Here is a 14,744-nt window from a genome sequence, read left to right on the forward strand (position 1 = left end):
ATGTACAAAAGTGCATTAAACGGCCACATCAGTAGCTAAGACGGTGGTTGCTAATGAAACTTTTGCAAAAGGACTAATATGAGTAATCTAATATTTGTTTGCCTTTTATCTTCGCTTTTTAGACTAAGATGTTTGTGGTATAAATAACTTATGTATGTAATGCAAAAATTAATTCATTGAGTTGTGCAAATATAATATGAATGACAGCAATTTTCTAAAAAATAATTGACGCCACTGTATTTTTAAGATTGAACAATTGATTAAAGTTAAAGAGACTCACGAAATTATTTGTAAATACTGAATTTGGGGTTTGCAATTATTAGAGAATTAGTTGGTGGAGATCAAATACGTTCCTCATTCAAAAAATGAAAAACAGTTGTGATCCATTAAACTCTAAACTTTGTACATATAAAACTTATTTGGTACCCTACCTAAACTACAAGACCAATCCTTCGAGGAACATTTGTAATTTGATAGGTTTGTTTGGTTAGGGGTACCAAAAAGTAAAAAAAGAAAATAGTTTTTATTTGTGTAGGGTAGCACAACCAAAATGAACGTCTTTTTAGCTGTGTAGGGGCAGCCCAATCAAAATGAACGTTTTTTTAGCTGTGGAAGGGCATTTCCAACTCTATATTGAAATTTTTATTAAATACCTCAATTTATATTCCTACTCTACACTTTAATATAAACTTCATTTTATTTTTATTTACATAAATAAAAAATCCTAAGACACAAATGTATTTCAAAAAATTTAAAGTTTGAAATTATTAGAACACAAATGTATTTAGATAAACTTAATTTGAAGTTTTTTAGACCGTTTTATGTTTTTCAATAAAAATATTATAAAACAGTGATTACTTAAAAATTTAATTTTAGTTTTATAAAACACGATTGAATTTTTCAAAACATAAACATTCCGAAAATTTTAAACTCTGAATATTTTAGAATACATTTATGTTTAAAAAACTCGATCCTTAATTTCTTTTTGGAACACGTGAATATTGTGAGTGGGATAATTTTTTATATAAAAATAAATAAAATAGATAATTTGTGTAAAATGTAGAGTAAGAGTATATATAGGGTAAAAATTACTTTAATATTTAAGTAATTTTGATTTTTTCATGGGTTTTGGTTTAGGTTATTCATGGTTTTCATATTTTGTTAATATTTAGGTGTGATGAATCTGCCAGTTAAGACAATTATTATGGTAATGAGAAAAAAATTGTGGATAACAAGACCTCAAAATTGGAAGGGTGTTTATTCTCTTATTATCTAATATTCTTAAATATATAAAAATATATACTTAAATGAATTAATTTAGATATATAAGATATAAATTTGAATCAATTTCCGAGTAAAAAAAAAAGATTTAAATAAAAAAATATAATCATTCTGACTCTTTTTTAAGTTTTGTTCTGTGTCAATTATTCTCAATTAGGCAGGACTATATCTAGAAAGCCCACTACAACATGTTTCTATTCGTTTCTATTAATTACGGTCCGTTTCTTTTTTTTTTTTTTTTTGTAAAAAATAAAATAGATTTGAATTTTTTTATCTAATTTGTTACAATGTTTTAATAATATGAGAATGTGAAAATAATCTAATTACGGTCCGTTTTTAAAATATAATTTTCATAGTTGATTTTTTTATAAAAATAAATTAATGTTCATTACAAATAGATAAATACAAAACAACTTTAACTTTTCTTAAAACTTTTTAAAACGTAATCTCTGAATTATTAAATAGAAGTTTTGTTTTATAACTTATAACGAACAAATCCTAGTTAATACAACTACTCTGCTGAAAAGACATAATCAGCACGTATGTATTGGATTATATGTGATTACAATCATGATGATAATTCATAAAGTGGTGACCTATGAGCCACCTTCAAAATTATTTATTTGGTAAACTTATCCAACCACTACCAAAGTGAGATATAAAATTAGTACCAAAGAGAAAATTAAGTGATAATACTTGACTTTTTTGGTCTATGTGACACATTCATACCTTCTAGTGATGGACCCAGCAATGTCATGAACTTTAAGTGAAAAATGATATCTTAGTAACATACAAAATCTTCGATATATTAATATTGTGGACAAAATATTGCTTCCCTTAATAATAATATAGGTGAGATTTTGAAAGGAAGGAATAATTATATGGGCTTGTTGAATTGGGTTCCCACTTCACATGTGACATGTGGCTCCACCATACCCTAAAATATTTATTATTGAATTTTATGTAAATTGTTGGCTAGTCATGTGGCGTTGTACCTAAACGCCATTTGATTGATGAACTGAAATAAATAAAAGAAGTGTAAAATTTTCCAACATGTAAGGTAGGAGCAAAATAGTAAGAACTATGGTAAGCAAATTCTACATGCTTTTTTTAAATAAAAAAAAAAGTTATGATTAAGACGTTTTGCTTTCACTGAGATGTTAATGCTACCAAAAAGGAAGTTTAGATTACATACATTTATATTAATAACACTTTTTTTATTAAATATATATATCTACTAAATTTTGAACACACAGTCTTCTACTCATTATTGATTAATATATTTTATTTTTTGCGACGGTTAGTTGCATTATACTTAATTTAAAGTTTACTCGATGTAAAAATGGTTTTCTTAAAAGAATTATATAAAATTCTTTTTATTTTCCATTGTAACAATATGTGCACTAAAGGTGTGCAAGAGACAAATTGAGATGAATTATATTTGTTTTTAAGTTAATTTAACATTTTTATTGAATTATTTTTTAAACATTATAACTTCTTTCTCTTTTTCTTTCTTTTTAGACTCAAACAAACTCGATAGTATATGGATCAAATTAAAATTAGATATATTTATGATGAGATTGAGTTGGTCCGAAAAAATATTACAATAAAATTATAAAATAATCATTTAATTATAACTAAAGTTGAAAGTGATGGAATGATGTTTTTAGTATTTGACTGCATATTCAAAACTTTTTGACTCTAACAATAGTATTTATTACAACTTGTTAAACAAAACTATATTTCTCAATTAACATTTTGTTTATAAAAAATTTATTACCAACGTAAATTACGTAATATAGCTAAAATTAGGGGTGGTAGATGAGTATTAGATAATAACAATTAGACTCTTTAATTTGTATAGTAATTAGTTAGGATAAGGTTAGTTAAGTGGGTAAGTTAGTTATTAGTCTTATAGATTATGTTATTTTTTTAGTTTTATGTTTTTTTATCTTAAGTCTTTGTGAACTCTGCTCTAAGTATGTAGTTCAACACATTGTATTCATTTTTTTCAATTTTAATAAATTAGGTATATTTAGTACATTTCTTTCCAAACTTTCTTTATGTAATAACAGTAAGAAACAGATTATATATATTAACTATAATCCATCATAAATTTTAATCTAACCAATTTTTTAGATCTTAACATGTCTTTTGACTAAAATATAACTCACAATTTGTAAATCAATCGAAACAAAATTTGTACAAAACTTAGAGCTGGGTTTAGTTCTACTCAACCTTAAAATATAAATTTTATATATATTATTTTGTTCTATTTCACCTTATTGCATAGTTAATACAATAAGCTTTGTTTTGAAAATAATAATAATAATAACAATAATAAGTCTTGTTCTTTTATGGCCCATAATAGGTTTTATTGTACCTTTAAAGAGAAAGGTCTAAAAGATGTTGTATAGGTGTTTTAAAGTTAAACCTTCGTGAACAAGAAAACAAGAGTCATGGTATACTATAATTTTTCTTTTGGTCAATACAAGAATCAAAATCTAAGCATGCACTCCATGTTTTTGGTGGAAGCATACACTACTTCTAGTCTTAACTGATAGACTTATATATACTCAATGATTTTGGGTTGGGTCGAATACGATTTGCTAGCTGCATAAATGAATATTTACTCCTCAGAGTTTACTCAAATGTATAAAAAGTAATATCAAATTAAAGTTATCGATAAACTCATTAATCCTATTTTTTTACTATTAGATCAAAAAAAATCACTATCAAATTCAATAAAAACCAAGAACTTTTAGAACATCAAATTCAATAGAGCCAAGAATTTTTAAGACAGAAAGAACATCGACCAAATGAATAAGTATCGTCATACTTTAGAAGCATTGGAAGCATGATTCATTTGTATGTCTTAATTTTCTCTTATTCTTTTGTTTTTTTAATGAAAATACAATGTGCTCAATTTTGTTGTTGTTGTTGATTTTTTTAGGTATCATGATTTTTTTAAGGAAATGGGAAGTGGGTGGTTCACATGACTGAATAAAATTAACGAAATAGATAGATATTTTAGTCATGGTCAAAATAATAAAAAAAATATTAGTTTTTTAAATTGTAATAATTATTTAATTAATTCATTAAATGAAAGAGAAAAAAATTAATTTAATTATTTTCATCAAATTTTACATCACAATTTTAAAGGTTTGTATTTGATTTGATGAAATAAAATACTATTTAAATCAATATTTATGTCTTTTATTGATTTTTAGGGATATTTACTAAATAAATATTTTGATGGAGAGATTAAATTGATTGATATTTTTTAATGTAAGGTGTTAGTTTGTTATTTTGTAAATTTAAGCAAAAAAATTTACGGGCACCTATAATTTTAAGGATTAAAATGTCTATTTACTCAAAATTTAATTCAACTAGGAGAGCTTAGTTGGTTAATTGGTTAAACTAGTGAATTAGTTAGTTATTTTATACTAATTAGTTGTATATTAATTGATTATATAAGTTTATGTAACTCTTGTAAATAGCATTCTCTTAATAATCAATATCATTTAATATACTTTTGTCTATTTATTGTTTATCAATTACTTAAATCAATAATCGTAATATGGTATCAAATCGTAATTATTCTGCTATATTCTTTGTCAAATTCTTCTCGAACAAATTTTCAACAAAGCTTCATTGAACTATTTCTACTCTTCTATTTTCTATTTTTTATTTTCTATTTGAATATTGAAGTTTCCTATGGTTCTAAATTTTCAGATTTTTTTGTTTTGGTGGATCTTCATCTCTAAGATACCCATGTTAATCTTGCAATTATGTTTCTAGCTCCAACATAGAGAAACTTGTAGCATCAAGCATCAACAGAGGCACACAAGAAAAATCCCTTGATCAAATGCAAATCTTCATCATTTTCAATAATAAAGACAAAGTATCATTGATTAATGTTATTTGGAGAAATTTAGCAAAAAAAACATCTCCAAAGTACACGCAAGACCAGAAAAAGAAGAAACCTATTGAGGTTGGATTCAAGAAGCTCATGAATATCTTGAAGTGTAGCAAATATGTTATATAAAATTACAAGGAAATTTTCATCAACAATAATTCAGGATCAAAAGTTACAGTGTTAAAAAAAAGATATTTTGGATGATGGTATTGGGAAAAGTCTAAATCCCACGTTAGTAAGAGAAAAAACTCTATAACGATTTATAAAGAGTGGCACCATTAATCTTAAAAATTGGTTTTGTCGAGATGAGTTATACCTAATATAAAACCTAAAATGGTATAGAGTTTACTTGATCGAACCAAAAAAAAAAAAATTTATGGAAGTCGATATCTTTTCCGATTAATTTTTAGTATTACGAATTTCTTTTATCGAATATCTTTTCTTTTCTTTCTTTCTAAAAATAGTAATAACAACTAAATTAAGCCTATCACTAAGCTTGATTTTTTATTCTTAACGATGATTAGTCGTTTGCAAAAAAATTAATTCATTTTTAAGGCTTTAACGAGATGTGAGACTTTGATCACATTTGAAATGAAACAATCAAACAAGCTATAACTTCTCTATAAATATTCACAAAAAAAGCATGAAGGAAAAAAAAAGTGAATGATGCCGTTTTGATAAGGAAATAACTACTCGGTTAATCTAAATGTTTTGCTTCTTAAGAAAAACTTGTATGTGGACTTAAAGCTCTTGGGAAAAATAAGTGTAAACATCAATAATTTAATTGGGTGCTCAATATAAGAAAGGGACATTTCACAATATACGACATTAATCAATACTTTTTTGACTACCATCCAAGTGGTGGGGAAATTATCTCTCTCTTTATGCTATTTGAAAGTGTGTTATACACATATAAACATATAACACAAAATTTGTATATAAATCAACAAAATGGCTGATATATATAATCGTTTTGTACATGTGACAAAACTCTTCAATTGTATGAATGAAAATATATTTTTTAATCTAATTAGATTTTATACATAAATTTAATAATATTTTATTAAAGTTTAATTTTTATATGTTATCAATATAAACTTTTTTATACAGTCAATAAATCATGATTAGTTATATGTGAGACTTTAATTAAAAATAATTATAATTAAAAAAATATTATTGATAATTTAATGTTGTGATTGATTTATAATGTAGTAATTATTTACAAAAATAGTGTATATAAATAAAATTCTATTTTACTGTAATATTAAAATATAAATTTTATTTTTTTCATTATTAATTCTTAAACGGCAAAACTTACGAATATTAACTTTGAAAAAGTGGAGATTCCAAATTTCAACTCAGCAATTCAATATATTAAATATATATTGCAATTACAATTATACAAGGATAATTTTTATTAATTTTTATATATAAATCAAATTATGTGTTGCCTAATAAGCATCAACATTAAACAGTGCAACATTAATCTGAAACATGGTATGATGCTAATATGCTACGGAAGCCATGTGACAAACCACGTTTCGATGAGGTTAAGGACAAAATAGGTGTCAGCAAATTAGTTGATTGCTTGTCTGATTGACAGAAACCTCTATAATGCCAACATGCATCTATCGTTTTTCTTCTTTTTCTAAACATACAAATAAAATAGTACTTTTGAGTAAGGATAGCATTTCATCATTTAGACTCTATAGGGCCTCAATTCAATTGCCTACCTAAATAATGCCTAATGCTTCTTAATTTGGTCCCTAGTGTTTTGAGACTAACAATAACAGAAATATTTTATACTTACGGATATATGCAAATGATGTAAATAAATAGATATATGAGAATAAAATAAAGAAATATTTTTATTATTAATTAATTAATTAATATAAATTAAGATGTAATGATATTTGTATTTGTAGATATCCATAGTTGTTAGTAAATTATTAAGTTTTAAATTAGTTTATTACTTGAAAACTATTTTGTCGTAAAAATAAGAACAAACTCCGTATTTGATAGATGTGTCATGCATTGAGTTTATTAATTCAATTATTAGCAACTTTGATATATAAGAAAGAGGAAAAAATTATATATAATTAAAATAATGTTATTTTTTACATAAATACGATTTTTAAAAAATATCCATGATATCTTTAACACTCGTATAGATATAAGACTTATATGGAATTAGTATTGATTGTATTGATTGTGTTCTTTAGTACTTGTTGACATCACTGCTTGTAACTTTGAACATCAATTGAAAAATAATTATTTATCAATTTAATCCTAATTTAAATATTATAAATATTATATAATATTAAAATTTAAAATATGTGATTACTTATAAGAGTATTTAATTTGATTACAATTACTTTTTTAATTGAATTAGCTTATACACTTGTATATTCTAATATTGAGAAGAAAAAAAATCATTATTGATGTAAATTAATTTTACATCAAGAATTGTTAAGAATTATTGATTTTATCATTTTGTCACACAATTGTAATTGTTATAATAAAATAGTGTAAAATTATTCACAATTGTAAAATTAATGTCACACAATTGTAATTGTAATAATTGCAATTGTAATTGTCACAATTGTAATATCAACTAATGTTTATTGTTAGTGTAAAACTATTCACATCAAATAGTGCATATTCATTAAATTGTTGTATATTTGTTTTGCTTTTGACTAGATCAGGGACAGACACAAACATTTCAAATAGTATATGTCTTTCAACTTCTGTAGCATGTAATCGCAAGTAATGTTGAATTAATCATAATTTCAAACACATTTTCAAATGACTATTTTGTTACTAATTTTATATAATAAAGTGACTAAGAAAAATGAGAAATTAAATTAATTAATTAAATATACATTTAAATATCAAAGTAAAGGATACAATAAATATGTAGATTTTTTTTTTATAATTTTAGTATATTAAAAGACTATTATATCAATATTCACATATTTGCTTTTAAAAAATCCAAACAAAGTGGAGATGCAATCTAAAAGATAATTCTTTCTCATTACTATATAATTTATTTTTTAAATATATATATATATATACTAAAAATAATACTTTTTAAAATAAAGTACAGGTCATTGCCTACACTTATAAACTCTAAATAGGTTAACTTTTCATCAACATTTTTGTTTATAACAACATTTCAGAACCTTAACATTCCAACCAATAAACTAATAAGTTATCTTTACGGCGGGCAATAAAAATATCTTATGATTATTTTAATTTTGTCTTCTAAACTTCTTGAAGGATAATACAATTTTTTTTTTGTTAAAAATTTCGTTAATCTCATGTCCAAGTTTATCATCACGTAAGCTACCAGGGACCAATTTTTGAGGTCCATGACTGGAAAAAGGTATATAGTGAGCCATTTGATTTCCTTTAATAGACTCGTACTTTACCTATATATTAGGTTTTTTTATTACAATAACTCATAATTACAAAATCGATTAATTAATTAATATTAATATATTTTTAAAGAATATCAGTATACTGTTATTTTATTATCTATATTATTTGTACTACATAATAATTAAATTTAGTCTAGTATATTATGAGGTCTTAAGCAAAATTATCAGATAAGATATTTTTAAAATTAATAAATAAATTATTAATATTTTTTAAAAACTATCTTTTGCATTTTTTTAATGCAAAATCATTTATCAAATTATTATAATCGATTCATTTAACAATTCTTTTTCAAACGATAGTAAAGCTAATTCATTTAATATTTATTGTGATGTCGTTGATCTAGAAAAGATTTAATTAATTTAAATTTTAAAAAATTTCTTTCTATTGAAGTAACAGTTACATGAATTGTTAACATTATTCTATAAGTAATATATGCATTTGAAAAAGAATATAATTTTCTTATATAATTAAGTATGTCAAATGGTGTGTCATTTTTTACTTCTAATATCTCTCTTATAATTTTAAGTTCTACAAATAAATTTAATCTATCAATGTCTGATTTGTTTTTATGTTTTAAATAACGTTCAAAGTTAATACAATTTTCTTTTAATTTTTCATTATCCAATAATTTTAAATAGAAAATAAAAAATATCTGCATACAATTTAAATTGTTAAAATCTAATTTAAAATGAAGTAATTGATCTATTGAAAAACATTGATTTTGACGTGAGAAGATGTTTTTTTTTTTGGTGAAAAGCAATGTCTTTAATCAACACAAATAATGAATATATAAAAAATTACAAAAAAAAATTGAAGGTTTTTAAAAATTAAAAAAAATTAATTTATAATTAGACTAAGAATTTTACGTGCCTCTCCTTTAAACCGTTTCTAATTATAATATATTAAATACAGATACAAAATACATGCACTTATATTTAATTATTTCAATTTTATTCAAGTATTATTGATATCTATGTGTTACTATAGTATCGTATTTATACGTGCATTAGTGTGCTCCCCACCTTATTATATATCATCATTAATAGATTTAAATTTAGACATCAATGAATGATAAATGATAGACCTTTAACAAAGAAAGCACTAATTCATTGGGATAGTGCAACAACGATGCGTAAAGTGTATTTAATTTATAAAAGAAAAACAACAAAACCAATGTATGGTCTATCTTAGAATCATGCATTCATTAAACGGGTACAACAACAATGTATAAACAATCTAGATTTTTCTTTCTCTTCATCTATAAGAGGGGAGGTTTAGTGTTATTTTTTTATTTAAAATAGTTTATAAGTTATTTTATTATTTAAATAAGTGGCTATTTTTTCACACAAATTTATTTTATTTTTCGTATTTTATTTATCATTTTGTCGTTGGTTTGTTCATCGTTGTGTTTTTTATTTTTTCATATTGGTGCAATGTTTACATATGCAAATGACTCGTTTTTATTTTTTTATTTTGAGCAAGTGACTTATAAAGACCGTCGCCAAATTCGACATCCTCTTAGCCTTACCTAAATACTGTCTGCCAATAATTTTAGTATTTACTTTTAAGCTAACTCATGAGTATCGATCAAATTTTTGAATGATTTTTTGCATACATCTTTACAACATTATAAAAATATAGAATTTTTTAACAAAAATAATAAAGTATGAATTTTTAAGCGTTAAAAGCTTTTAAAAAATAATTTTTAATTAATTTTTCGTTAGCAAATTCTAATTTTTTGTGGAAAATATTATTATAAAGTTATAAACATGCATGCAAAAAAAATCTTTTAAAAATTCAAAGGACACACATTAATTTATTTTAAAGAATAGTCCAAAATGGTTGATTAAAAATATTTGAGAGACAATTGTTCAAAGAAAAACTTTAAGGGGCTTTTTGATACCCATTATAGAAATAGACACGATATGATATAAAACTAGATAAAAATAATATGATATATGATATGACAGTGACAAGAAAAATATTATGATATTATGTGATTGATACACATATGATAACATTTTATTCTGTTATGTATTTGATACACATTTCATCATGATATAATATAATATATTATATTTAAATAACAAAATGACCATTGTGAATAATTATTAGTTTTTTATTATTATAAATTAATTTGTTGTATTTTAAATATTATAAATTAACAAATAAATTAAATAAATAATAAATAATTTTATATTAAAGCTATCAATTGACACTACTAAATAAATAATTTAAATTTTAAAAATAAAATAACGAGTAATCAAATAATTATATTTTATTTCTTAGAATTTAAATAAGCATATGATATGTATTATATGTAAATGACACAAATATATTGTAAGCAAATTATATTTATTTTAAAATTTCAATTAACTTTCATTTTTATAATTGTGAATACAAATTTATTGAATTATATAAAAAGATAAAATTACCCTTATGTAAAATTATAAATATTTTTAAATTAATTATTAATATTTTATTTTTAAATTTAATATTAAATTCTATTAATTATTTTTCTATTTGATTAGGTTTATATTTTATAAATTATTTTGATATTTATATTTTATTATATTTCAAATTATATTTTATAAAAGTAATTGAGTAAACTATTATTTTTATTTTAACATATTGGTTGTTAAACTATTTTAATTTTTATTTATATTTGAGGATGGTTTTCTTTTAAAGAGTAAATTATATTTATAGAAAAAATGAAATAAAGAGTGAATTACACTATAAGAAGAAAGATAAGAATGAAGAAAAGCAAAGGACTATTCAGCATTATCATTTTATCGCGACTGTCAAATTTGACGTCGTGTTGAGTCGAGGTGCAGCAATCAATGAGTAATGATATTTTCCATTTTTAATCTAACATACCATAAAGTTAACATTATTAGTCATCTACTTAAAGCCCAAAAAGGAATACCACAATTTTAAAATATAGAACAATATTAGGAATACACTATTAACTAAGTACATTTTTTTAAAATTACTCATTAATAATAATGAGATTATATTTTGTTTCGAATATAATCTATATTTATTGTTTATGTAAAAATATTTGAAAACTATGTAAAAAAAATTAATCTATTTTTTCCTCCAACGACAAAATAAGGAGAGTATCAAATAGAGTAACAATAGTACTAATATCATCTCTAAATTAAAGATCCGTTGACAATTTTTTGCCTCTTTCCAAAAAATTATCTTCTAGTTTTTAATTACATACAAGTAATTTTTTGTGATAATTTCATTCTCATTTCAACAATAAATGATACCATATGAATGATAAGTTAATCCTCAATATTAAACTAAATTTGAAAAATAATATTGATTATTAACAAATTTAATTTTACTAGAAGTACGCATACTTTTCTAATTTAGTAAACAAAAAATGTATGCCATTACTTTTCTAATTATAAGACTCTTATGTATTTAATTATGGATTTAGAATTACGTTAGAAAAATGTGTTTTCTTGTTTTGAAAAATTTGACGAGGAAGACGGACTTGAAAGCAAAGCATTAAGCTAAATTGAAGGAGTATTTTGAGGTCCGTAGTTTTTAAACTTAACTTAGTTACATTTTCCCACATACGGTTATTACTTCACAAAACGAAGTGGTCTTGTTTTGTTAGCAACAACAACAAAAAGGAAACTCTAAGAAAGTGTGAAACAAAAACAATGGTGAAATCTAGTTCCTGTCTCAGATTAATCACATGCGGTAGTGGTGATGCTACTGACAAAGAAGATCACCAACTAGTTTCCGAGGTGAACATTAACTCTCTCTCATCATAGATTCCGATGTTTAGTCGATAATGTATTTGACTATTTCTAATTTGTTTGTTTTTGTTTGATTTGATCCGAGGATGTTTGTGGTTGTGATGCAAGAAACTAGTTTGTTATCTTGTGATTTCTGCATTGACGAATTAATTTTTTGTTTCGTCTTTTATTTATCTGTTTCTATTTTTGGATTAATATCTTCGATTTGATTCATTTTGACTTACTTTATGCTATTCAAGGTGTAATTTGAGTAGCTTTAAGGTGCTGTTTGGATAACATAATATTATACTCTTGAAAAGGAAAATAAATGCTTCTATTTTTTATTTTATTTTATATTAATTTTGATTTTTTTTTTATTCTTTTGTGATCCTTGATCTAAGGATCAGCAATGGATATGATGGAGCTATTGATGGTCTCTAACATTCATTTTCTTTCTTTGATTTTACTTTTATAATTTTCTTGTTTATTAAAATATGGATTAGAAACAGTTTTATTGCTACTGCTGGAAAATGTCACTTGATCTGATTATTATTGATTAATTATATAATAATTGGAGTAAATTAAATTCATGAGCATGGATTAGAAACAGCTTTAGGCTACTCACTAATGAGCTGTGACTTTTGTTGTTAGTTGCACAATTTAGGGCTGTGGTATTTTTCTTTTTTATGCTTAGTTGATATGAACTTGGTTATTTGCACTACAGCGTGTCGAGATCCATGAGATCGGGTTTTAACTGTATTTTTATTAGATAAAGTTTGTGCGTCATTTAAGTAAAATGAGATAGTTGCACATTGTTCTGTAGTAAGTTTTGTTGAATAAGTAAAAGATTGATTGTGATTTCTTTGAACATTATGGCATTATTAACATGATCGATTTAGGAAATAGTTATTATATTCTTTCAAAAATGTATGCAATCAAGTTTGTTTTTACAATTGATTTTTCTTTAATGATGATTTAGATCAAGGACTCTAATGATAAACGCGGCTGGAGTTTCCGGAAGAGATCTGCAAGGCATCGTGTGCTTAGCAATACTGTGATAACAGATACCCCATCTTCGGCAACTAAGGAAACTTCAGAATATTCAAGTATTAATTGTCAATCTGCGGAGGAACCTAATGTTGTTGAAAAGATTTGCACAACAAATTTCTCTAATGAGAAGCCTCAGTTATCCTCCGTCGCATGCTCAGAGATGCCAGAAACAATTGTCGCCGAAACTGAGGGTAAGGTGGATGTCAATCTTGCGGAATCTGATGTGATAATCATCCAGGCTGCCATTAGAGGATATTTGGTACGTTCGCTCTCTGAGGTTTTCCGATCCAGAATCGTGTAGGAAGAAAATGGTAATTGTCCTTTTTATAAATATTTTGTTCTTGTTTCTTTTCAGGCTCAGAGAACACTGCTAAAGAGTAAGCACGTTGTGAAGTTGCAAGCTGCTGTTCGCGGGCACTTGGTCAGGAGGCATGCTGCAGGGACATTGCGATGTGTTCAAGCTATTGTTAAAATGCAGCTCCTTGTGCGAGCACGACACGCTAAACAGTCACATTCAGATGATAATTTGAATCACAGTGATAGCAAAAATGATTACTCAAAAACTTTGGTATTTTATTTGAAATTGTGTTATTATTGAATATCATATCATGCACGAGTGCATTCAATTCAATGGTTGGTGGCTTAGTAGCTACTATTATCATGCTTGCTACCATACATTGCTGAAGTTTGTGATGCTTTCATGTATAATCTTGATAATGATAATATTAATACCAATGTCGGTTTATTTTACTATGGTTTAGGATAATGAGCATCACATGGCCAAATCAAATGTGAAGCACACTTCTGTGGAAAAGCTTCTCAGCAATAAGTTTGCTCGTCAGGTACAGTTAACATATTGTTTGTTTTTCCTGTTTAACGTCATCCGTTTATTGTTCATACTAAATATTCTGTCTTTTCGGTCCATTAAAGATGTTGGAATCAACCCCAAAAAACAAACCTATCCATGTCAAATGTGATCCTTCTAAAGGCGATTCTGCTTGGAAATGGTTGGAGAGATGGATGACTGTTTCAGCAAAAGATTCTGCAGAGAATAAAAAGCCGATTTATATGTCGGAACAGTCAGATGAAACCAAAGATAGCACTCGTGTATCTCAATCGGAAACAGGTATTCCATCCCAAGTGATTCTTCAGTTAGCCGACTCAAAGCCTACTGTTCGGGTTTCACCTCTACCATCTGAGGATGAAGAGAAGACCGCGACTTATGATGATAACAACTCAAATTTTCCAGCAAGCCCCTCTACTTCTTTTATAAAAGATAATTTGGAAGAGGCTCTTCC

The 14,744-nt window shown here is 25.0% G+C and overlaps 1 protein-coding gene across 1 annotated transcript in view; it reads left to right on the plus strand.

Moving 5' to 3' along the window:
• The first annotated feature begins 12,155 nt into the window (after positions 1-12,155).
• LOC101492650 (protein IQ-DOMAIN 32) overlaps positions 12,156-14,744 on the plus strand; it is a 5,730-nt gene continuing 3,141 nt past the window's right edge. The window contains exons 1-5 of the mRNA XM_073367543.1: positions 12,156-12,405; positions 13,376-13,705; positions 13,802-14,014; positions 14,208-14,288; positions 14,377-14,744. The exon at positions 14,377-14,744 is cut by the window's right edge and continues 5 nt beyond it. Of these exons, the coding sequence (XP_073223644.1) occupies positions 12,319-12,405; positions 13,376-13,705; positions 13,802-14,014; positions 14,208-14,288; positions 14,377-14,744 (1,079 nt within the window). The 5' untranslated portion in view covers positions 12,156-12,318. The remainder of the gene's footprint in view (positions 12,406-13,375; positions 13,706-13,801; positions 14,015-14,207; positions 14,289-14,376) is intronic.

This window comes from Cicer arietinum, chromosome 4, assembly GCF_000331145.2.
Source record: "Cicer arietinum cultivar CDC Frontier isolate Library 1 chromosome 4, Cicar.CDCFrontier_v2.0, whole genome shotgun sequence".
NCBI classification, from domain to species: domain Eukaryota; kingdom Viridiplantae; phylum Streptophyta; class Magnoliopsida; order Fabales; family Fabaceae; genus Cicer; species Cicer arietinum.